Here is a 26,971-nt window from a genome sequence, read left to right as displayed (position 1 = left end):
CTAAGCAATTTAACTTAGATTTAAATTAAAACAGTATAACTTCATTGGCCATGATTGTGAACAAATTTTGTAAGATTTAATTTCTTTAAAAACTGAACTCCTTTTCAGTTACTAGGAACTCACCAAGGGCACTCTCTGCGAGGATATCAGCCTTTAATCTATTGACCACCCATTCTGTATCATCTAAGTCTCTATCCATGTGATTCAGAACTAGGAGAACAACCATGGGAGCTGCTGACCTTGGCGTTAAAAGGGCAAAATTGGTTCTGTCTTCAACCTCAACTTCCTAAGACAAAATAAAAGTCATAAAATAAACCATAATAGATTAATGCAAGATTAAGGATACTAATTACCATACTTTTAACTGTTAAAGGCAGATGTGGACATTTTTTTTCATTATTTACTACCAAGCTTACAGTCAGAACTTTTTCACTTTGATGAATACTTTAATTTTATTGTGGTTAACATTTACTCAAAGAATCCATAATTTTTTGTACTTCAAGTACATGAATATACCTCCTTATTAAATCTTCTGATTATGCAGAATGATTAAAGCTATCAGGCAACTCATCTAGATATAACAACAAAAACACTTGGATATAGTCTATTCATGACACATTAAATCAGAGAACTGGATGTGATTAAGAGATGTCAATGGTTGTCCTTTAGTCCTCTTTTACCTCTAAATGAGATTGGTGCCTCAGTGGCCATTTGTTCTAAAAATTCATCTACAGTGATCCCTTGTCTGTTTACAGTAAGGTTGTGAGTTTCAAATCCTTTTTTTCAGAACGTTGCTTTCCAACACTATTCTTAAATGACAAGTATTGCCAGTTCTCTTGCAAAAGGTTTTAGCTCCCCTCAAGGTACTCTGGTTCCCTCCATTAATAAAAAACTAGAGGCTCTAAAGAGCCTGTGTCGCTCACCTTGGTCTATGTGAATATTAAACAAAGGACGTAGATGGATTCATGACAAAATTGTGTTTTGGTGATGGTGATGTGTTTGTAAATCTTACTTTACTGAACATTCTTGCTGCTTACAATTATCTCTATCTATAATGAACTTGGCCCAGTAGTTTCAGAGGAGAAGATTTTTGTAAAAGATAACTAAGATTTACGAAAAATGGTTCAAAATTGACTATAAAGGGCAATAACTCCTAAAGGGGTCAACTGACCATTTCAGTCATGTTGACTTATTTGTAAATCTTACTTTGCTGAACATTATTGCTGTTTACAGTTTATCTCTATCTATAGTAACATTCAAGATAATAACCAAAAACAGCAAAATTTCCTTAAAATTACCAATTCAGGGGCAGCAACCCAACAACAGGTTGTCTGATTCATCTGAAAATTTCAGGGCAGTTAGATCTTGACCTGATAATCAATTTTACTTCATGTCAGATTTGCTCTAAATACTTTGGTTTTTGAGTTATAAGCCAAAAACTGAATTTTGCCCCTATGTTCTATTTTTAGCTGTGGCGGCCATCTTGGTTGGTTGGCCAGGTCACGCCACACATTTTTTAAACTAGATACCCCAATGATGATTGTGGCCAAGTTTGGTTTAATTTGGCCCAGTGGTTTCAGAGGAGAAGATTTTTGTAATAGATTACTAAGATTTACGAAAAATGGTTAAAAATTGACTATAAAGGGCAATAACTCCTAAAGGGGTCAACTGACCATTTCAGTCATGTTCACTTATTTGTAAATCTTACTTTGCTGAACATTATTGCTGTTTACAGTTTATCTCTATCTATAATAATATTCAAGATAATAACCAAAAACAGCAAAATTTCCTTAAAATTACCAATTCAGGGGCAGTAACCCAACAACGGGTTGTCCGATTCATCTGAAAATTGCAGGGCAGATAGATCTTGACCTGATAAACAATTTTACCTATGTCAGATTTGCTCTAAATGCTTTGGTTTTTGAGTTATAAGCCAAAAACTGCATTTTACCCCTATGTTCTATTTTTAGCCATGGCGGCCATCTTGGTTGGTTGGCCTGGTCACGCCACACATTTTTTAAACTAGATACCCCAATGATGATTGTGGCCAAGTTTGGTTTAATTTGGCCCAGTAGTTTCAGAGGAGAAGATTTTTGTAAAAGTTAACGACGACGGACGACGGACGCCAAGTGATGAGAAAAGCTCACTTGGCCCTTCGGGGCAGGTGAGCTAAAAACACTGGCTGTCGTGATATAGCTAAGTGTGCTGATAGTGGTGTTCAACACCAACAATATATCAATCAATCAATATAAATGAGGTACAAGTGCTGAAGCTCTATTTTATGAAATAGAAAAAATCAAAAAATTGCTCTCTTTTTAAAATGAAACTATGGCTAGGTTTTACATTCTCACCTGATCAATGTCTCCAAGTTGACTGTGAATATCTTGAGAAAGTTCTCTCAACAAAGGGGAACAACTCTTCATCTGTTGTGTCATATCAATCAATGTTGATAACATTAATTTACATGTTGGTAAATCGTCTAAAATAAAAAACAACACACATTAATTTACTTCATGTTGAGCAATGTTGAATCAATAATTTTTTATCCTGATTCAACAAATCAAAAGTTGGGCAAACCTAAGAAAACAAGAAGCAGATACTCCATCTGCTGGTAATAAAAGTAATTTCATGGCACAATTTTTTTGAAGTTTTAAAAATGTTATTTACATCAATAAAAATACGGTAACCTTAAATCGAAGACTTATTTTAATACTACATGTTTCAAATTAAAATATTGTTTAAACTGTCAAAATAAATATAAAAAACCTACAAACTATTCAAATTCAATGATTTTTTTCAAATTATTTAACTGTATCCTACCGTAGTCTAAAATCGTTCATCTTGTCAGTTCGTTAGGTATTTGTGTTTGAACTTAACACACGGGGAAACTCCGCGTTGACGTCACTACGCTACTTCCGGCGTAGAAAAACAATGTAGAATACGTTTTTCTAAACTTTTGAATAAAAAAACATTTCTGAAGGTAAGTTTTCATTGTTGTTCTCAAATATTGCTAAAAAATGCCAAATTTCTAATGCCCGTTTCAATCCCGACTTCCGAATGTCTAAAAACATTCTAGAACTTCACAAAATCCCACTTCCGGCCTCCATTGCTTTGTGTACATTCCATTCAGCGTCATCAATCTTGTGGCAGGCAATACAGGTCAAGCAAATCGTATTTTTAGGAATTTTAAAATGACATGCTCATTACGTCTTTCATGATTTTCCCGCGAAAAAATCCCAACCAAAATGAAAGGAAAACTGATTGAAAAAACGATGCCCATGCCATAATTTTGTACAGGAATATAGAGTAGGTTAATGAAAAATAATTTACATTTATTTTTCATAGAATTTTCTTTTTATTCATTATAAAAAGATCGATATTCTGACCATCATGACTGTAGTTAAATATTCATACAGAATTCCACTGATGTCAAAAGGGATGGCAAAAAAAGAGTTTTCCTGTTGAATAAAACCCAAAATTATTGCAAACTATTTTGAAGCAATATCCCACAAAGAAATAACGTAATTGCCGTAGACTGGAAAATCCCCTAATTGACAGTAGAGCAATTTGATTGGGTAGAACGAATTGACATCACGTGATTTTGACGCCATTGAAATTTAAATGTAAACAAACAAGGTCAGAAGGTTCAGTATGGGACAGCATCGTACATTTAGTTACTGACAAATAATTATGAGTTACCAAGCTTGACAATGCATGGTAATAAAAAATGAAAGCTAAGTGTACAGAAAAAATAAGAAAAAAATAGCCTTAGGATAACGACTTATCATTACACCTGGATATATAAGAACTAACCTATTTCTTGTTCTTGACATAACTTGAGGATCCAGCTGGTTACTTTGTCATACTGATCACTCGTGTGTGTCATCTGTTTACACAACTGATGGATAATATTTAAAAGGGAGGCAACTTCTTTCCAATGTTTTCCTTCTTCAGTAGATGACAATATATTAATAGTTAATCGCTACAATGTAATTTGAGTTTAATTAATTATTCATCTAATCACTGTTTACAAGCTTCAAAAATACCAGCTCCCTTTTCTACTCTCATTCAATTTGACAAGGCCATAATAAAATACATCAATATTACCTACATTACTTTTTTTTTGCACTCTAATCATGCATTCTGAACTTTATTTCATAAACCAAGGATAATCTGAAGATAATGATTAAATAAAACTAGATATCATAGAGATGGGAGCCATCTCTGTGGGCCCCGCTGTGAATAATGTGCATTAAAAAATTGTATCTTTACCATAGGACATGGGTTTGTCAACTGAAATCAAAGTTTTTGACCTTGACCTTTGACCTATGAAGTTGTAAATAAATTATGACACACCCTTTGGTGTTGGTTTATAAACATGTCAAGTATAAACTTTGAAATGATAAAGGTTCTCAAGATATAGAGCGGACACGATCTTTACCATAGGACATGGGGTTGTCAACAGAAACCAAAGTTTTTGACCTTGACCTTTGACCTAGGAAGTTGCACATAAATTATGACACACCCTTTGGTGTTGGTTTATATACATGTCAAGTATAAACTTTGAAATGATAACGGTTCTCAAGATATAGAGCGGACACAATCTTTACCATAGGACATGGGGTTGTCAACTGAAACCAAAGTTTTTGACCTTGAACTATGCCCTAGGCAGTCGTTCATAAATTATGACACACCCTCTGGTGTTGGTTCATATACATGTCAAGTATAAACTTTGAAATCATAACGGTTCTCAAGATATAGAGCGGACACGATCTTCACCACAGGACACAGGGTTGTCAACTGAAACCAAAGTTTTTTGACCTTGACCTTTGACCTAGGAAGTTGTACATACATCATGACACGCCCTCTGGTGGTGGTTAATAAACATGTAAAGTATAAAGTATGAAATCATAATGGTCTCTAGATATGGAGCGGACACAAAGTGTTACGGACAGACGGACGGACAGACTGATCACTATAGGGGACCGCCTTCGGCGGGACCCTAATAACATTAATTGTGTAGTTAATTCATTTATCTTTGTGCAACCAGATTTCAGGGATTAGCCAAAAAACAACAACATGTGTCCTTAAGACTTGACACTATCCGATTTCAATTTTCAAAAGAACCATGAAATCTGGATTAAAATGCTATTTTGGCATCTATCAAACAAAAAAATGCTTCACAGCCTGATACAACCGCAGAGGTCAAACCCTGAACAGTTGGTGGAATTTGTTACACAATATTCAAGCTTGAATACTGTCTGAAATTGGACTGTGTTCAAATTTTTGACATAAAATAGGTTTCTGACACAAAATAAATGTAAAAATATATAAGTGAACCAACACCTTGTGTGGCGATTGTGCGGTAGGGTAAAAACGAGTGGATACCGCTAGGTATTCACAGTCATCTTGAAAAAAATGAATATGTCGACAATAAAGACAACAACACTCATGTTTGTACCGCATAGTATCTGTTTATTGGGTCTACATGTTTCGCCTAGTAGACAGGCATCATCAGGACAATTATACAAAGAAATATGACAGTGAAGTATGAATTTTGCGGTTTAGCGGTTTAACCGGAAGTGTAAATAACATAATAGTAGTTATGGTGACGTTATATAAATAGAAAGTGAAAGTGGAAGTAAATTAAAATAGAAAATATATAAATAGAAATGTTAGTGTTTTCTTGAATGGTAACAGCATCTCGTGTGGTTGACATCTATCCCGTTCTGTGTAGTTAATCTTATGGGAGGTCTTTGGTGGTATAGCACGTTGTAGTTATCTAAATAAATAATCATGTCAGTGAATATTCCAAATTGGACAACACCTCACTGTTCATTTCGTACAGTCAACTGGCTTCGCTCTGGGACCCTCGAGTTACTGCTTCCAATTGCGTCGGAAATGGTGTGAAGTGTATGATCGTCGCACATTTTGGAAATTAAACTAGAGGCTCTAAAGAGCCTGTGTCGCTCACCTTGGTCTATGTGAATATTAAACAAAGGACGCAGATGGATTCATGACAAAATTGTATTTTGGTGATGGTGATGTGTTTGTACATCTTACTTTACTGAACATTCTTGCTGCTTACAATTATCTCTATTTATAATGAACTTGGCCCAGTAGTTTCAGAGGAGAAGATTTTTGTAAAAGATAACTAAGATTTACGAAAAATGGTTAAAAATTGACTATAAAGGGCAATAACTCCTAAAGGGGTCAACTGACCATTTCGGTCATGTTGACTTATTTGTAAATCTTACTTTGCTGAACATTATTGCTGTTTACAGTTTATCTCTATCTATAATAATATTCAAGATAATAACCAAAAACAGCAAAATTTTCTTAAAATTACCAATTCAGGGGCAGCAACCCATTAACGGGTTGTTCGATTTATCTGAAAATTTCAGGACAGATAGATCTTGACCTGATAAACAATTTTACCCTTTGTCAGATTTGCTTTAAATGCTTTGATTTTTGAGTTATAAGCCAAAAACTGCATTTTACCCCTATGTTCTATTTTTAGCCATGGCGGCCATCTTGGTTAGTTGGCCGGGTCACCGGACACATTTTTTAAACTAGATACCCCAATGATGATTGTGGCCATGTTTGGTTTAATTTGGCCCAGTAGTTTCAGAGGAGAAGATTTTTGTAAAAGTTAACGCCGGACGACGGACGCAGGATGACGACGGACGACAGACGACGGACGACGGACGCCAAGTGATGGGAAAAGCTCACTTGGCCCTTTGGGCCAGGTGAGCTAAAAAAGTGGTAAATCCGTAAATATTTAATTATGAGTTGTGTTAATGATTAAACCTTTTGATGTGGTTTGATGTTGAATCTGTAAGAGCTTCTAGCAGGTTTCTTCTTTCTAAACTGGAGGTAAAGTATTGTAATGGTTGAGACTCTGTTAAATCTATATGTTAATTTTGCGTAGTGTCATAAATACAGCTAGGTGGTCTTGAATTCTTATTAGTGTAATCAGTGGTTGTAGCGGTTTCTTCTTCTCTTGCTCCTTCTCTTCTTGGACAGTGTGGAATCTTGGTCATTTTCAGGAAAAGATCGGGAATCTTGGTATTGGTCTGTGGTATATCCATGCTGTTGGTCGTAAGGTACAACGCAAGTGTGGCGAGGTGGATTCTTGCGGATGCAACTCATAATTAAATATTTACGGATTTACCACTTTTTTTAATTTCCAAAATGTGCGACGATCATACACTTCACACCATTTCCGACGCAATTGGAAGCAGTAACTCCAGGGTCCCAGAGCGAAGCCAGTTGACTGTACGAAATGAACAGTGAGGTGTTGTCCAATTTGGAATATTCACTGACATGATTATTTATTTAGAAAACTACAACGTGCTAGACCACCAAAGACCTCCCATAAGATTAACTACACAGAACGGGATAGATGTCAACCACACGAGATGCTGTTACCATTCAAGAAAACACTTACATTTCTATTTATATATTTTCTATTTTAATTTACTTCCACTTTCACTTTCTATTTATATAACGTCACCATAACTACTATTATGTAACTTACACTTCCGGTTAAACCGCTAAACCGCAAAATTCATACTTCACTGTCATATTTCTTTGTATAATTGTCCTGATGATGCCTGTCTACTAGGCGAAACATGTAGACCCAATAAACAGATACTATGTGGTAAAAACATGAGTGTTGTTGTCTTTATTGTCGACAAAATAAATGTGGTGAAAGATCTTAAAAATTCAAAATGGGTTAAAATATTTGTATTAATTTTCAATTAAAGAATACTGTGCTATTGTGCAACAAAGTGCTTCTCCCCAATACTGTGCTATTGAGCAATACTAAGATTTCTTGTTACAGGGTAATACTGTGCAATAAAAGATTTCTTGCTATTGCGTAATACTGTGCAATAAGATATTTCTTGCTATTGTGCAAACAGTGCAATTGAAGAATTCTTGCTATTGTGCAATACTGTGCAATTGAAGATTTCTTGCTATTGCACAATACTTTGCAATTGGTTATTTCTTGCTATTGGGTAATACTGTGCTATAGCACAATTATTAATTTTCAATTGAAGAATACTGTGCTATTGGGCAATACTGTGATATTGTGCAATAAAGTGCTACTCCCTAATACTTTGCTATTGAGCAATACTGTGCAATAGAAGATTTCTTGCTACAGGGTAATACTGTGCAATAAAAGATTTCTTGCTATTGCATAATACTGTGCAATAAGATATTTCTTGCTATTATGCAAAACTGTGCAATTGAAGATTTCTTGCTAATGCACAATACTCTGCAATTGGTTATTTCATGCTATTGCGCAATAATTTGCAATTTGTTATTTCTTGCTATTGTGCAATACTGTGCTTTTGCACAATACTTCATATGATAACTTTTAAACATCCTGTTTGGTGTGTTTCTCCTGTCATATCAGTATTTTTTGCTTTCATATATATCTTTTATAATTAATTGAAAAATGGAAAATTTTCAGGAAAAAAATCCCTCCCAAATTTTTTTTGACCCCCGTGAAGTAATTACCCTCCAACTCAATCCCAGCCTTCGCTTAGAGGTATGGTACCTTGCAGTACAATTTCAAAAAGATCCATACTCTTAAATACAAGTTATTGTCAAGAAACTAGAAAAGTGCTAGTATTTGGCCCCTTATTCCTGAACATTTTTGGCAATTACCCCCAACTTCATACCCAGTCTTTACATTGAGATATGAAACCTTGCGTTACAATTTCAGAGAGATCCATACACTTACAAAGAAGTTATGGTCCTGAAACTACAAAATTGCTTGTTTTTGGCCCCTTATTCCTGAACATTTGGGCAAATACCCCCAAACTCATACCTAGTCTTCCCATTATGATATGGAACGTTGTGGTACAATTTCAGAGAGATCAAAACACCAACAGACATGTTATTGCCCGGATACTACAAAATTGCTTGTTTTTGGCACCGAAATTTCTAAACTGTTGGTACCACAACCCCCAAAATCAAGCCCAACCTTCCCTTTGAGGTATTGAACCTTCTGGTAAAATTTCATTGAGCCTGGAAACCAAAGTGTCTTTGGATTGTGCAGGAGACGACAAAGTCATACCAATTTAAGACGCAAAAAGGTTTTTTGCGGTCGTATAAAAATCAATAGTATAATGAACATGTGCCCTAAGTTTCAAGTTGACGTGATCACATTTTTTGGTTAACTACCAAGGACTTCCAAAAATTCAAGCCCCCCCAGGTTATCTTAGGTGAGGCAAAATAAAAATGTTAATATGGATATGCTACAAACCTGACATTTCTTTACGATGCTGTATATTACTTCCTGTTTATCTGTTTGATTATCAGTATCAGCTGTGAGCAATTAAAATAAAAGAAAAATTTAATGTTAATATCTTATATACATGAAGTGTGTATGTCTACTTTCAATATTTCTAAAGTTCAGTTTTCTATTTTTGAACAAAAGAGTATTTCCATAACAATACAAATATTTACAGCACACCCTATAACTATCTATCAAAGTGTCAGATGCAATAGCATCTGTTTTTCCCAATAGCTATTTTTTGCCTGTTTTTCAGATTGCCATTGAAATACAATGGATTCTGCAATTGGTGTACAGCAGATTTTGATAAGCATTACCTAGTGCATATGTTGTACCAATAGCTTGTATAAATAGGATGTGTATAAGTTTCAGTTTCCATAACATTTCTACAATACAAAACCCTGATAAAAAAAGTTTTTTACCACAAAGTCACACAGTTGCCATATGTATTTTAAACTTCAGTGAGATATTGTTCGATGTATGTTTGAATACCAGCATCAATAAATTCTGAAACCAACTTATTTTTGCAGATATAAATTCTCAAGAATGTATCAAACATAGATATTTCTTAATGGAAATTGGAATACATTTATACTGTTAACAAATCTCTATAGACCACTTTCGAGTTCATCCGTCACCTGAAACTCTTCTATTATACACGCCTTTATGACATCATTTACCAGATAGAGAGGATCGCCTGTATCCCTGCACTATTAACGTTAATCAAACGTCTCAGTGATCGTCATTGTGCAGGATAAACTAGAAATAATGTTTGTTCTGTATGTACTTAATGAAAATTCCCTAATGACAGCAGTGCCGATTGTCAATTTTGAGAATTCAATTTTCCGAATAATTCGTACAATATAGAATTATAGTTTTCCAACCACTCGCTCAACATTGAAATGGAAGTGACGACGCCCCTAAATGCAAAAATGACGTTCACTAAAACTGGAGTTTTTGACGGAAATGCATCCAACTCCAAAGTTGTCTATGGCTCTCTAGTGCTTATGTGAAATAAGTTGGTTAACAGTAGCATTTTCTACAATTTTGCTGTTTGTGGTAAGTCAACTTGTTTATAAAACTGTGATAAATAAATAACTATAAAATTCAAGCAGTATACCTATATCACAGAGACATTGCATCAACTGGTTAGAAAACTGTTGTAAAATGATTGTGATTACACTGGTTAATCCCTCTAAACATAATCCTGTCAATACTTTCCCTCTCCTTCCTTCCTCCCCTGTCTTCTGATTCTCTGTGTAGTATTTCAGAAATAATCTACAAATAAAAAGGGATAATCTCTCTATCATAAGCACATAGAAGTCGATTTTTTTTTTTATTATTAACATATTAAACAAGAGTGCACATGTTGAAACTTTCTCTCACAGTTTTGATTCATGGGAGAAAATTTAAGATGCTAAAATCCTAGTTTGTAATGTATTACATTCTAAATATACTACATAAGGGCAAAAATGCCAAAATCAAGATATCTGGCAAATACCTGAAAATGTTCATGGATGTTGATTGTGTTTGGTTTTGTTAAAAGATTTCACTACTTCTATATAGTAAAAAATAACTGTTACTAAAATTTAAGTTTTAACAAAGTAGAAAAAAATTGACTAAAATTTAACTTTTAACAAAGTAGAAAATAAAATTTAATAGTCAGTGTCAGTCATCATAACTCCTTAAACATCAAACTAAATGTTTCTTTTGACATCCTTATAACAAGGGTCATAAAAGGGATAGGACAATGTTAGGACTGGTACTGGTAGAGTAAATGTATATGCAAGATGATACACATATTTCATAAGTTTACTCTTTTATGTACTATACCTGCCAAGCTGACACACATATTTCATATGTTTACTCGTTTATGTACTATACCTGCCAAGCTGACACACATATTTCATAAGTTTACTCTTTTATGTACTATACCTGCCAAGCTGACACACATATTTCATATGTTTACTCGTTTATGTACTATACCTGCCAAGCTGACACACATATTTCATAAGTTTACTCTTTTATGTACTATACCTGCCAAGCTGACACACATATTTCATAAGTTTACTCTTTTAGGCCAACTAAAATTAATTAGTAGATTTTCATCCAAATTTTTGAAAAAAATGGGGCGGGTGGGAGGATTTTATATTTTAATTTCTATTTCTTATGAAACCCTCTTGTGACTAGTTCTTCATATATGCAAGTGTAATAATAAGCTTTAATATATCATGTATATAGATGTATAAGGAATCGTATATAATTTTTCAAAGGTAAATAAATACCTCTGATTGGCAACCACTGTTCCACATGCAATTGCTGCTTTAGAAACCTATTTTTAGTAGACAGCAAAAACATAGAGAAATGCTCTCTTCAGTTCGACTACCTTCACCAAATTTATTTGTCTTTCTAAGCTATGTTTTTTTTGTCTCCATAAAATGAAACAAACATGCATTGGTATGCAATAAAAGAATTATGAGGACAGAATAAAATGAAAACTCAAACAGTTTTGAAAATAATAGGGTTGGTGTTTTTAAGATTCTTCTTGTAGATGCAAATATGTTTAAGATGTAAAACACGAACTTAACAAAAAAGAAGTTGTTTAATGACTCTATTGAGGATACTGGGACAGAATGTGTTTGCTGTTTGTCAACAAAAAAACAATAGCCATGGGTAAACCTAAGTGTATGTTTGCCGACTTTTTGAACTCATTATACTGTCATAAATCTAACAAGTTCGTGCTTGTATCAATTTTTTTAATCCAGTTATGTTTTTGTACCAATGTGTTCCAAGTTCTTTCTCTTTGGATATAATTCACAGTCCAAAATTTCTGCCACAAAGTCATTTTATCAATAAAAAATCAACGGTTTTCTAACCACAGAAAATTGTGTCATGCCGCGATTTGCGTTCTTGGACACAGCGTATTACTTGTAAACCGATTATTTTATACCCTTCTCGTAATCAATCTCTATTCTCGGTAGATGATTTTGTCATCATAGAGCTGAAGAATCATTTTAAATTACTCGAAGAAATACGAAAACCGAAGTTTGAAACAGGAAGTTCTGAAGGAAACGAAATTTTTGACGGTTACCGGAAACGGAAATGAACAAAATCCGGAAATCGTAATTTTTTTAAAATAAAAAAAATTGGGGCGGGACGATTTCGGAGGGGCGGCGGGGATGAAAATCTATCAATTAATTTTAATTGGCCTTATGTACTATACCTACCAAGCTGACACACATATTTCATAAGTTTACTCTTTTATGTACTATACCTGCCAAGCTGGCACACATATTTCATAAGTTTACTCTTTTATGTACTATACCTGCCAAGCTGACACACATATTTCATAAGTTTACTCGTTTATGTACTATACCTGCCAAGCTGGCACACATATTTCATAAGTTTACTCTTTTATGTACTATACCTGCCAAGCTGACACACATATTTCATAAGTTTACTCTTTTATGTACTATACCTGCCAAGCTGACACACATATTTCATAAGTTTACTCTTTTATGTACTATACCTGCCAAGCTGACACACATATTTCATAAGTTTACTCTTTTATGTACTATACCTGCCAAGCTGGCACACATATTTTATAAGTTTACTCTTTTATGTACTATACCTGCCAAGCTGACACACATATTTCATAAGTTTACTCGTTTATGTACTATACCTGCCAAGCTGACACACATATTTCATAAGTTTACTCGTTTATGTACTATACCTGCCAAGCTGACACACATATTTCATAAGTTTACTCTTTTATGTACAATACCTGCCAAGCTGACACACATATTTCATAAGTTTACTCTTTTATGTACAATACCTGCCAAGCTGACACACATATTTCATAAGTTTACTCGTTTATGTACAATACCTGCCAAGCTGACACACATATTTCATAAGTTTACTCGTTTATGTACTATACCTGCCAAGCTGACACACATATTTCATGTTTACTCTTTTATGTACTATACCTGCCAAGCTGACACACATATTTCATAAGTTTACTCTTTTATGTACAATACCTGCCAAGCTGACACACATATTTCATAAGTTTACTCTTTTATGTACTATACCTGCCAAACTGACACACATATTTCATAAGTTTACTCTTTTATGTACTATACCTGCCAAGCTGACACACATATTTCATAAGTTTACTCTTTTCTTTCCCTTCAGGTCCATCACATCTGCCCTTTTCCTGTATCTGATGAACTTTCTGGTGTGCTATATTCAACACATGAGTGTAAAATCCTATATCTTCTCTCAGTCCTGACAAGTTTTCTTTGTTACTTGGAGCTGAATCCCTGTAAAACATACCAGACTCATAATTTTTACAAAACAAGACATTTTTTACTTTTGAGAGTTATAACAACTCTTACATGAATGTTTAATCTGAGAAATGTTTTCTTCACACATGATATCAGGAAAAATTTAATTTTTTGAAATACAATTATTATATTACAGTACTCATTTCATTATCAAATAACTAGGGTTGTTGGTTAACTAAAATAAATAACCCTTGAAAGGTCAAGGCAAGAGGATATAATTACATTGTTGATGATTTTAATTTGTTATTAACATAAAGCTGAGAAAATTGGTTCCCAGTAAATAATGTATCCACATTGTCAAATGGTAAATTGAAGAAAAACTGAACGATTCACAACTTTGGTTCAATTTTGGCCAATTTGTCTTTTAAATTTGTTTTCATATAAAATGACAATAAAGGTAAAAGAATGATAAAATTAACACCTGCCATTTGAGCCAGTCCAGTTACATAAAAACTTACATGATTAAAGTCTCGAGAAGAGATGACACACAATTAATTGACATAAGGCTTAGAGGTGGTTTAACTGAAGTTGTCTTTCCTTTCTTTCCACCAGTCTGATTGGACTTTTCTTTCAAAATATCATAAAGTTTTGTATAGTTTCCAAACAGCTCTAAAATTTCTCTGCAACTTGTATCACTGAAAAAAAACCAACATAATTGAAACAATTTTTACTATTATTTTATTCATAATATCATAGATTTGTATCAATAATTTATAAATTACTGTAAAATTTAATTCTTCACCAGGAATATTGTAAACATTGCCTTTTAAATTTTTGTAAATTTTTCACAGAAGGAAATCTATAATTAAAATGATATTAATCTATATCTGAAAAAAAAATACATAACAATAAATTTGGGTTTTGGTTAAGAATGTCCTTGTCATATAAGAAAACTCAAACATTATTTAAAAATCTAATGAAATGGCCATCTTTAAGTGCTTTTTTTGTTTTCATGTTTGGAAATACAACAAAATGTCCTCAAAACCTCATAAAATACAAAAATGTTTTGACCTTTAAAATATTAGTGCATATTAATTTCCGTTCTAGGATATATTTTTTTACAAAACTTTAAAGTAAAAAGGGCACAGTTTTAGTTACAAAGGAAGTTCGTATGGGAAATCGCATTGTCAATATTCTCATAAGTGCAATCTTAAGAAGGACTATGAAAATTACCCTGGCTTAAAATAAATCCCAGCGAATTTAGACAAACCTTTTTATACAATTGCTTCAATATTCAATTTTCATTTAAAAAAAAATTGGTTCTCCAAATAAAAGTATCAGAAAAAAAGAAAAAAAATTAATAATCTTGAATTTGATACATGGACTAAACTGAGAGAGCAGTAAATAATTGTTGGAAAAAAAGAAATTATTTTTTCTGTCTATGAATAATAAACCATACCTATTATGTCCTGTTCTGAATATATATTCAATCAACACCTCATAAGTACCCATCACAAGTATAGCAAAGAGTTTGTTTTTTACTCCAACACTGTTATTGGGTGAGAAATCTGCTGACTTGTCCTGAAAAATTAATTTTATTAGTTTAGACTTTACAGTTAAATCTATATTCACTTACACTATTTGTATTTAAACATTTTCAAAACCATCTGGATCTGCTTTTCACTGTGCTGTCTCCTTAATGTTATCAAATTATTTTCCCTTTGATATAGTTTTCATGTTTAACTATTATATTTGCCATTGTGTAGTTAACCAGTCATGATATTTTGTTACATGTAGCTTTTCAGCAAGGGATAGCACATTTAAATAAATTTACAATAATACAGATATCTGTCCATTCCTCAAATTAAAAAAGAAGCATGCAAATAAACAAAGATCAAATATATGTTTTTAACTATTTATACCAGTTCAAAGTCTTCCATTTCTGACTTTATCATCCTTTTAACAAGTGAATCCATTATATCTTCTAATTCTGTGTGGCTACGTGTTACATCCTCTTCTTCGTCATCACCATTAGTTTGTCTACGTATATCCATTATCTTTGTTAGGCATAACTGTATACAACATATAAGATGGGCCTGAAATATTAGAATAATAAAATCAGTGTTAGTTTGTCTATGTATATCCATTATCTTTGTTAGGCATATCTGTATACAACATATAAGATGGGCCTGTAATATCAAAATAATAAAGCCTTAGATCTTTAGGCAGTAAAAAAAGTCTACACCAAACATAGAGAATGCTAGCAAAATATAAAAGCAAACCAATTAGGCATGTGCTTTTAATCATTTACATGGTGTATATCTTTTTTCCATTTTTTTTTTTTTTTTTTGGGGAGGGGGGGGGGGGGTCCCTTTTGAATTGTTTAGTTTTTTTGTAAGTCAGGGCATTTATAGCTTGCCATATGTTGTGTGTTTTTTCATTATTGATGGATGAACAGTCACCTTATAATTACACACTATTTAGTCTCTGATGGATAGTTGTCTCATAGGCAATCATACCACTTCAAATTATTTTTAAATTGAACAATGTTTACAATATAAATTTATAAATATTTAAAGAGGATTCAGAAACTTTTTCAATACACAGGAATTTATCAAATTCAGAATATAGTCTAGGCCAAAAATAAAATATTGTTTGTTTCCCCTCCCACCACCGACCCTGAAGAATCGCAGCCACTGGAAAAATTTTAGTGGTCATTCTTGTCCAAATTTATTTTTTTGCTATGTTGGTTTTTGGTGATACCTTTCCGATGCTGTAGTAAACGTGCGTTGGTTTTTTGTCATACCTTTCCGATGCTGTAATCAACAAGCGTTTTAAATCAAAGCATTTTTGCATTGATAAAATAAAATATTGTTTGTTTCCCCTCCCACCACCGACCCTGAAGAATCGCCGCCACTGGAAAAATTTTATTGGTCATTCTTGTCCAAATTTTTTTTTTGCTATGTTGGTTTTTGGTGATACCTTTCCGATGCTGTAGTAAACGTGCGTTGGTTTTTTGTCATACCTTTCCGATGCTGTAATCAACAAGCGTTTTAAATCAAGACATTTTTGCATTGAAGCGTCTATAGGATTCAGAATCAAGGAAAACGAACTGCCTTGCTACACAATTTGTGTTGTGTGCAAGGGTGATATTTGAAAATAAAAAATCTGAAGCATCTTTCAACCCACTGAGTGCACCTTGATTGGCTTTGTCTTTTACCTCTGTTCCTGTTTAAAGGATAAAATCTTTGAGTAAAAATGGTCTGAATCGTGCTTTGAAATCAATCTACTTTGTCTTGGACTTCGAACAGGTTGGGCACAAGTCAGAAAGTGTTGGATACGCGAATTCCCTGCTTTCACCTCTTGTGTAAACAAGACCAGTTTAAAGTGTTTTTATTTTTCAATTTATGGCATGAAATTTACAAAAGGGCACTTTTACGTTATAACTGCATCAGTTAATTTGTAAATACTTTAAAGTATTCTAGGAACAACAAAACATATAAATGAAGCCTTGTTTTTTTCTAGAACTCGAAAAAACATACAAATCTTTTGTTTAGGAATTAATTGACCAAGCTGCATGATCCAGGTGCAACTGAACATAACTGATTATTGAAAATTTTTATTCATTAAATTTTAATTTCCAAGTCATTAAAATATCTTTTTGTCATCTCATAATTGATGATCAAGGTATGAATTAGTGAACACAGGAATTGTTTTGTTGTGAGTTATGCATCAAATTAGACTTGAAATAAGCTTGACTTTTAACTAATTAAACACTTGCTTTCATTACACATTGTTATCACATGAAGGATGTGTGCTTTTGTAGATTTCATACCATAAAATGAATAGGAAAAAGGAGGTTCCTGTATACTGTTTTTAACATCAGAAAACATGGGTGTACACTGAAAACAGGGAATACCCTACTTTTCTTGACTTATCTGACCTGTCTTGATATAATTTTTCTATATTGAATTTTTACAAAATTCAATATAGAAAAATTATATCAAGAAATAAAATAAAATAATTTGCCTACCTACCTACCCATACCCTGACAACCTCAGTCGGGGAAACAAAGATATTTTTAATGTTGCCCCTACAGTATGCCAAGTATATATACTTACCAAAGGTTCTGCCAAGAAAACTTGATCCCCTTGAGCAGATATACACAAATCCAGTTTATAAGGTGGATTTACATCTTCAGATGGTTCATAGTATTTCTTGAACTAAAAATGTTTGAATACATTATTCAATTATTAATATGTATTACATATTTTTCAGTTGGTCTCTGGTTAAAAGTTATCTCATTGACAATCATACCACATCTTACTTTCACATGAATCAAATTTGTCAACTATCTGAGAAAGAAAAATCTGTGCATAAAAAGTTTTACTCATTATTAAAGGCATACAGCAATACAGTGACCAATGATTGCTTAAATCCCACTAAATTTGAACTCTGGTGGTATGTTGTCTCATTGGCAATTATACCTATCTCCTTATTTTTATACTAATGAATACCTAAAAGTAACTTCTGGTCTCAGTAATGAACTAAGTAAATCCAATTTTCACAGCCAACATATTAAATATTTTCCATTTGAAACTGTAATGCCCCTTAAGATTTTAACTGGATATACATTTTTATAAATTTTATTTTCTCTTTTAGTAAAAATTGATACATCTTCATTAAACATATACCTATATGTCCTTTTATTCATAAAACCGTGTTCCAGTACATGAAGATTTTAAAGACTATTTACTTTGTTCTTATAAACATATTTTACCTGAGTTTTCAGTAAGTCTAAAACTGGTCCCTGAAGCTGTGTATTTCTGCAAAGAGCATCATATAGTCCCTGTAAAAAATCAGCATATATGATAATCAACAAAATAAAGAACTCTAGCCATCGAATTAATTATTTATATCAGTTGGCATTGCAAACATTATTTAAATTGTAATATTTTTTTCTGGTCATCATTTTCATCAAAATGGTCCTTAAGGTTTCATTTAAAAAAAAAACATGAATTATTTGTGTTTTCCAGACTAGCTGTATTAATCTATATGCCCCAGCTACATTATGGTCAGTTATAAAATAAAAATAGCACAATTAATTTTGTGCACTTGAAGCACTTTTATGAATTTAACTTCATTAAAAATACTCAAACCCCAACATTTATAAATTAAGTCAAACTATATTGAAGTCAAACCTGATATAATAGAAGTCTGACATCAACTTGTTGTGATAGAACTCTTCTCAAGTTACCCATAATCTCTAAACACAGAGCTTCATTACTGGCTGGATTATATCTGGCATGTATATCTACCTGTACCTACAAACAAAGCAGTAATACACATTATCTTCATCATATACCTATCTTATATATATTTAAAACAGGTGTTTTCACATGTTGCTGCATACAAATCAAATACACAATATCATTATGTGCTTGCCATAAAAATACCTCTTTGCCTTATGGTAAGGTGCCTGTCTTCAGTGTAGTTGTCAAATCAAATCAAATTTAAAATTTTGATTGCATTACTAGTACTTAACCCCTTCCTGTTCCCATCGGTACTCTGGTACCGATGGACTATATTTTTGGGTAACTAACTTGCGCAAAGTATTGAATCTTTGACATTTGTTGACGTACAGAAGTGGTTGATGGCTCAAATCAATCCCCTATATCACAGCTGTGTGATTAGTGGTGCCTTAAACTTCTTCCGAGTACGGTTTGGTATCAAATCGCCCCTAACGGACAACGTTTTCTCCTGTAAAAACCGTGGTTTTTTTTTTAATTTGAACTTAATATTTCCGTCGAGTATGGGAAAATAAACTGTTGATTTTAGGGGCAATATGACTTTTTTTTATCAACTTCGCCGTGTATTTTTGAGGGAAACTATTCAAAGTATGATTAAAACTTGTACTTAAGTGAAAAAAGTGATTGAAAGTGTACCAACGCAATCATTTACTTGAAATGCACTCTCAATTTGTGGTCATTTCTTTCCAAATTAATTGAAAAAAAGACAAAAAAGACAAAAAGTCATGAATTTTTTTTTTCCGAAGTTGAAATAGATGTAACAGAACTTTGTTTATGAAGTGCCTGGTTATGGGAATGTCGAAAACACTTTTGTTCAAATAAAGAAACCGGTAAACGTCTAGAAAAAAATGGCAGACTAAAGTATGATATCATCCTATATTTGCTCAAAATAATGGGTTTTACAACAATTCTATGTTATATCGAGACTTAATTTCAAAACGAAAACAGTAAACAGGCTGATTATTTGATTACTTTCACTTCGTTGCTTTATGAAAGAGTTAAGTATTAAAATTTCATTATTATAAACTGGAACTCCCGTGGTTCAGTGGGAAGCTGCACTAGCCCACAGCAGGAAGATTGCATGCTCGAACCTCAAAGCCGGAGGTGAAAAAATAATTTCCTATATTAAATGAAACTTAACTTAACTTTACTTTCAATTTCAAAAAGAGGGTCATGAATACATACAAAAGTCAACTTAAAAACAATGTTTGTATGTTTTTAAAGAATGTGTGTGTCCTAATTGCACCCCCCCCCCCTTAAACTAAAACATCATAGGCCCAAAACACCAAAGTAATTATTGGTCATTCATTGAATCTTTACTTTCAATGTCAAAATTCTATGTGCTGCTTGGAAAAACATAATTTAAGCTAAAATTTGTGTCAAGTATAAGATTTTTGACGAAAAAACGGCTGAAAACCGTTATTTTGCATGTTGCGGGCATCAACGTTTGGGGGGCATATAGCACGTATTTCCTCCAACTATACCATAATGGTAACTTTCCTGTGTCTATCAGACTTAGGACATTGCTTTGACACTAAAACTTTATCCTATTAGCCCTTATAAAAGTCTCAACACGACCTTTTTCGGAAGACTTTTGTATTTTTTTACTTTTTTTTCGCAAGTCACGTGACTTTTGGACAGATAACACGTGACTTCAAAAGACAAAATTTCTGATATATTATATGTTTTGAAATATTTTATCAATTATCTCTCAAATGGACCTAAAACGACCTTTATGTAAGCCTCAGTGCGAATGCTATATGCGATTGAACTTTGATAGTGTCTTTCCATAAGTTTACGTCCAATTTGGCGGAACGTGAAAGGGTTAAGCATTCTTAACCCCTTCCTGTTCCCATCGGTACTCTGGTACCGATGGACTATATTTTTGGGTAACTAACTTGCGCAAAGTATTGAATCTTTGACATTTGTTGACGTACAGAAGTGGTTGATGGCTCAAATCAATCCCCTATATCACAGCTGTGTGATTAGTGGTGCCTTAAACTTCTTCCGAGTACGGTTTGGTATCAAATCGCCCCTAACGGACAACGTTTTCTCCTGTAAAAACCGTGGTTTTTTTTTTAATTTGAACTTAATATTTCCGTCGAGTATGGGAAAATAAACTGTTGATTTTAGGGGCAATATGACTTTTTTTTATCAACTTCGCCGTGTATTTTTGAGGGAAACTATTCAAAGTATGATTAAAACTTGTACTTAAGTGAAAAAAGTGATTGAAAGTGTACCAACGCAATCATTTACTTGAAATGCACTCTCAATTTGTGGTCATTTCTTTCCAAATTAATTGAAAAAAAGACAAAAAAGACAAAAAGTCATGAATTTTTTTTTTCCGAAGTTGAAATAGATGTAACAGAACTTTGTTTATGAAGTGCCTGGTTATGGGAATGTCGAAAACACTTTTGTTCAAATAAAGAAACCGGTAAACGTCTAGAAAAAAATGGCAGACTAAAGTATGATATCATCCTATATTTGCTCAAAATAATGGGTTTTACAACAATTCTATGTTATATCGAGACTTAATTTCAAAACGAAAACAGTAAACAGGCTGATTATTTGATTACTTTCACTTCGTTGCTTTATGAAAGAGTTAAGTATTAAAATTTCATTATTATAAACTGGAACTCCCGTGGTTCAGTGGGAAGCTGCACTAGCCCACAGCAGGAAGATTGCATGTTCGAACCTCAAAGCCGGAGGTGAAAAAATAATTTCCTATATTAAATGAAACTTAACTTAACTTTACTTTCAATTTCAAAAAGAGGGTCATGAATACATACAAAAGTCAACTTAAAAACAATGTTTGTATGTTTTTAAAGAATGTGTGTGTCCTAATTGCACCCCCCCCCCCCTTAAACTAAAACATCATAGGCCCAAAACACCAAAGTAATTATTGGTCATTCATTGAATCTTTACTTTCAATGTCAAAATTCTATGTGCTGCTTGGAAAAACATAATTTAAGCTAAAATTTGTGTCAAGTATAAGATTTTTGACGAAAAAACGGCTGAAAACCGTTATTTTGCATGTTGCGGGCATCAACGTTTGGGGGGCATATAGCACGTATTTCCTCCAACTATACCATAATGGTAACTTTCCTGTGTCTATCAGACTTAGGACATTGCTTTGACACTAAAACTTTATCCTATTAGCCCTTATAAAAGTCTCAACACGACCTTTTTCGGAAGACTTTTGTATTTTTTTACTTTTTTTTCGCAAGTCACGTGACTTTTGGACAGATAACACGTGACTTCAAAAGACAAAATTTCTGATATATTATATGTTTTGAAATATTTTATCAATTATCTCTCAAATGGACCTAAAACGACCTTTATGTAAGCCTCAGTGCGAATGCTATATGCGATTGAACTTTGATAGTGTCTTTCCATAAGTTTACGTCCAATTTGGCGGAACGTGAAAGGGTTAAGCATTCTTAACCCCTTCCTGTTCCCATCGGTACTCTGGTACCGATGGACTATATTTTTGGGTAACTAACTTGCGCAAAGTATTGAATCTTTGACATTTGTTGACGTACAGAAGTGGTTGATGGCTCAAATCAATCCCCTATATCACAGCTGTGTGATTAGTGGTGCCTTAAACTTCTTCCGAGTACGGTTTGGTATCAAATCGCCCCTAACGGACAACGTTTTCTCCTGTAAAAACCGTGGTTTTTTTTTTAATTTGAACTTAATATTTCCGTCGAGTATGGGAAAATAAACTGTTGATTTTAGGGGCAATATGACTTTTTTTTATCAACTTCGCCGTGTATTTTTGAGGGAAACTATTCAAAGTATGATTAAAACTTGTACTTAAGTGAAAAAAGTGATTGAAAGTGTACCAACGCAATCATTTACTTGAAATGCACTCTCAATTTGTGGTCATTTCTTTCCAAATTAATTGAAAAAAAGACAAAAAAGACAAAAAGTCATGAATTTTTTTTTTCCGAAGTTGAAATAGATGTAACAGAACTTTGTTTATGAAGTGCCTGGTTATGGGAATGTCGAAAACACTTTTGTTCAAATAAAGAAACCGGTAAACGTCTAGAAAAAAATGGCAGACTAAAGTATGATATCATCCTATATTTGCTCAAAATAATGGGTTTTACAACAATTCTATGTTATATCGAGACTTAATTTCAAAACGAAAACAGTAAACAGGCTGATTATTTGATTACTTTCACTTCGTTGCTTTATGAAAGAGTTAAGTATTAAAATTTCATTATTATAAACTGGAACTCCCGTGGTTCAGTGGGAAGCTGCACTAGCCCACAGCAGGAAGATTGCATGTTCGAACCTCAAAGCCGGAGGTGAAAAAATAATTTCCTATATTAAATGAAACTTAACTTAACTTTACTTTCAATTTCAAAAAGAGGGTCATGAATACATACAAAAGTCAACTTAAAAACAATGTTTGTATGTTTTTAAAGAATGTGTGTGTCCTAATTGCACCCCCCCCCCCCTTAAACTAAAACATCATAGGCCCAAAACACCAAAGTAATTATTGGTCATTCATTGAATCTTTACTTTCAATGTCAAAATTCTATGTGCTGCTTGGAAAAACATAATTTAAGCTAAAATTTGTGTCAAGTATAAGATTTTTGACGAAAAAACGGCTGAAAACCGTTATTTTGCATGTTGCGGGCATCAACGTTTGGGGGGCATATAGCACGTATTTCCTCCAACTATACCATAATGGTAACTTTCCTGTGTCTATCAGACTTAGGACATTGCTTTGACACTAAAACTTTATCCTATTAGCCCTTATAAAAGTCTCAACACGACCTTTTTCGGAAGACTTTTGTATTTTTTTACTTTTTTTTCGCAAGTCACGTGACTTTTGGACAGATAACACGTGACTTCAAAAGACAAAATTTCTGATATATTATATGTTTTGAAATATTTTATCAATTATCTCTCAAATGGACCTAAAACGACCTTTATGTAAGCCTCAGTGCGAATGCTATATGCGATTGAACTTTGATAGTGTCTTTCCATAAGTTTACGTCCAATTTGGCGGAACGTGAAAGGGTTAAGCATTCTTAACCCCTTCCTGTTCCCATCGGTACTCTGGTACCGATGGACTATATTTTTGGGTAACTAACTTGCGCAAAGTATTGAATCTTTGACATTTGTTGACGTACAGAAGTGGTTGATGGCTCAAATCAATCCCCTATATCACAGCTGTGTGATTAGTGGTGCCTTAAACTTCTTCCGAGTACGGTTTGGTATCAAATCGCCCCTAACGGACAACGTTTTCTCCTGTAAAAACCGTGGTTTTTTTTTTAATTTGAACTTAATATTTCCGTCGAGTATGGGAAAATAAACTGTTGATTTTAGGGGCAATATGACTTTTTTTTATCAACTTCGCCGTGTATTTTTGAGGGAAACTATTCAAAGTATGATTAAAACTTGTACTTAAGTGAAAAAAGTGATTGAAAGTGTACCAACGCAATCATTTACTTGAAATGCACTCTCAATTTGTGGTCATTTCTTTCCAAATTAATTGAAAAAAAGACAAAAAAGACAAAAAGTCATGAATTTTTTTTTTCCGAAGTTGAAATAGATGTAACAGAACTTTGTTTATGAAGTGCCTGGTTATGGGAATGTCGAAAACACTTTTGTTCAAATAAAGAAACCGGTAAACGTCTAGAAAAAAATGGCAGACTAAAGTATGATATCATCCTATATTTGCTCAAAATAATGGGTTTTACAACAATTCTATGTTATATCGAGACTTAATTTCAAAACGAAAACAGTAAACAGGCTGATTATTTGATTACTTTCACTTCGTTGCTTTATGAAAGAGTTAAGTATTAAAATTTCATTATTATAAACTGGAACTCCCGTGGTTCAGTGGGAAGCTGCACTAGCCCACAGCAGGAAGATTGCATGTTCGAACCTCAAAGCCGGAGGTGAAAAAATAATTTCCTATATTAAATGAAACTTAACTTAACTTTACTTTCAATTTCAAAAAGAGGGTCATGAATACATACAAAAGTCAACTTAAAAACAATGTTTGTATGTTTTTAAAGAATGTGTGTGTCCTAATTGCACCCCCCCCCCCTTAAACTAAAACATCATAGGCCCAAAACACCAAAGTAATTATTGGTCATTCATTGAATCTTTACTTTCAATGTCAAAATTCTATGTGCTGCTTGGAAAAACATAATTTAAGCTAAAATTTGTGTCAAGTATAAGATTTTTGACGAAAAAACGGCTGAAAACCGTTATTTTGCATGTTGCGGGCATCAACGTTTGGGGGGCATATAGCACGTATTTCCTCCAACTATACCATAATGGTAACTTTCCTGTGTCTATCAGACTTAGGACATTGCTTTGACACTAAAACTTTATCCTATTAGCCCTTATAAAAGTCTCAACACGACCTTTTTCGGAAGACTTTTGTATTTTTTTACTTTTTTTTCGCAAGTCACGTGACTTTTGGACAGATAACACGTGACTTCAAAAGACAAAATTTCTGATATATTATATGTTTTGAAATATTTTATCAATTATCTCTCAAATGGACCTAAAACGACCTTTATGTAAGCCTCAGTGCGAATGCTATATGCGATTGAACTTTGATAGTGTCTTTCCATAAGTTTACGTCCAATTTGGCGGAACGTGAAAGGGTTAATATTCCCTAAAAGCATAAAAGTTTATCAAGTGACCTTTGTTCAACAATTATACTAGTAAATGCACACAAGCATTTCTGAATTCATGGTGTTTTCAGTTTAAATGTCCCATAAGTATTAGTGATTTTCTATTGCTTCTAGGTTGGAATAACTCATAAAACTTAAAACTCAAACTTATTGGACAGTATTCATAGACATACTGTTAATTACCTGACTACTTGAGAACTGTTGACTAGATTGACTTGATGGCAGACCTCCTAGTACTTTAAAATGTTTCAGTATCAAGAGAAAGCCTTGTAAGCCTATTTTTCTGGCATCTAACTGTCTGAAATGAGGAAAAAAATCATTCACAGATAAATTCAGTATGCTTCAGTTATTTAAACAATCTTTAAGAATGAATCTCTAATCAAATGTTTATGAATATTTTTTTTATAATTTCACTGCTAGATAATTTGTATCATTTACATAATATGTATTGTGTGTGAAAAAGGTGGCTATTTTGAATAATTCAGCCCCTTAGCAGTATAAAACTAAGACTTCTATAAACTTTCTAGTAAGGTATAAATGCAATTCTTCTGTTATAGGCTAGTGGTAGGTCTTATTTGTCACATAATGACTTTGTAGTATTCGTTGGTATTAAGCCAGACCCTGCCGGAAGTTGCACGATCCCATTATGCCCTCTCTCTCTCTTTTCCGGTAACCACTAGACGAAGTCATAAAACGTAAACCAAAGAGACAATCGTGCCACAACCAGACACAGAATACCAATCAGCGTCTTGGCTAAGTGTAATCATTTACTCGGGATCACAACAACTTCACAAATATAATTCATCCAGCAATTCTTAAAAACTGCCTGTCTAAAATGTTTTATTTGGCAGATCTCTTGCTTTTCTGATGTTAAAACCCTGTGTTACACCTCCTCAGCAGGTTTCACATGCAATCTGTTGATAGATACATTTATCAACCTGCACATTGTGCATAATATCTGTCTAAAAAATCCAATTGCTTTTTTATGTCTTGATATACTGTTTACAGACATATGTAATAAGTTTGTTTACAGACATATGTATAAAGTTTGTTTACAGACAAATGTATAAAGTATTATTTCAAGGTATTGACCAACAATCAAGCAATCAAAAATGTAACTTTTAAATACTGTCAACACTAATTCACAAACCTTGAAAACATGGCTTTTCTAAGGATGAGTATGAGTGAGTCTTTCAGGGTTAAACTGAGTTTAAGAAGTGGATGGATTGCCATTAGAAGTGCTTCAGCAGACACTGGAGACAAGAATGACAGATAGTCCAACAACTCCCGTACTTTTGGTGTTGATTCCAAAAGAATCTGTGGTGCTGACAACACTGCACTGTATAACAAATCTAAAAATTAAAAAAAAAAACACAGACATTTTTTATAAGTAATTGATATTGT

At 33.3% G+C, this 26,971-nt stretch overlaps 1 protein-coding gene across 2 annotated transcripts in view; it reads right to left on the bottom strand.

Moving 5' to 3' along the window:
- Window positions 1-26,971, bottom strand: part of LOC143073155 (Fanconi anemia group I protein-like) — a 54,278-nt gene that overhangs the window by 7,926 nt on the left and 19,381 nt on the right. For both annotated transcript variants that reach the window (XM_076248486.1, XM_076248487.1), the window contains exons 14-27: window positions 26,718-26,919; window positions 25,751-25,865; window positions 18,792-18,914; window positions 18,371-18,439; window positions 17,712-17,813; window positions 15,513-15,686; window positions 15,050-15,171; window positions 14,109-14,285; window positions 13,447-13,626; window positions 10,428-10,585; window positions 9,278-9,339; window positions 3,814-3,982; window positions 2,352-2,479; window positions 124-286 (exon numbers count right to left, since the gene is read on the bottom strand). In XM_076248486.1, coding sequence (XP_076104601.1) covers window positions 124-286; window positions 2,352-2,479; window positions 3,814-3,982; window positions 9,278-9,339; window positions 10,428-10,585; window positions 13,447-13,626; window positions 14,109-14,285; window positions 15,050-15,171; window positions 15,513-15,686; window positions 17,712-17,813; window positions 18,371-18,439; window positions 18,792-18,914; window positions 25,751-25,865; window positions 26,718-26,919 — 1,944 coding nt within the window. The remainder of the gene's footprint in view (window positions 1-123; window positions 287-2,351; window positions 2,480-3,813; window positions 3,983-9,277; window positions 9,340-10,427; window positions 10,586-13,446; window positions 13,627-14,108; window positions 14,286-15,049; window positions 15,172-15,512; window positions 15,687-17,711; window positions 17,814-18,370; window positions 18,440-18,791; window positions 18,915-25,750; window positions 25,866-26,717; window positions 26,920-26,971) is intronic.

Source organism: Mytilus galloprovincialis, chromosome 4, assembly GCF_965363235.1.
Source record: "Mytilus galloprovincialis chromosome 4, xbMytGall1.hap1.1, whole genome shotgun sequence".
Taxonomy (NCBI): Eukaryota; Metazoa; Mollusca; class Bivalvia; order Mytilida; family Mytilidae; genus Mytilus; species Mytilus galloprovincialis.
The sequence above is the reverse complement of the archived record's forward strand: the minus strand, read 5'-3'. Positions and strand labels throughout refer to the sequence as shown.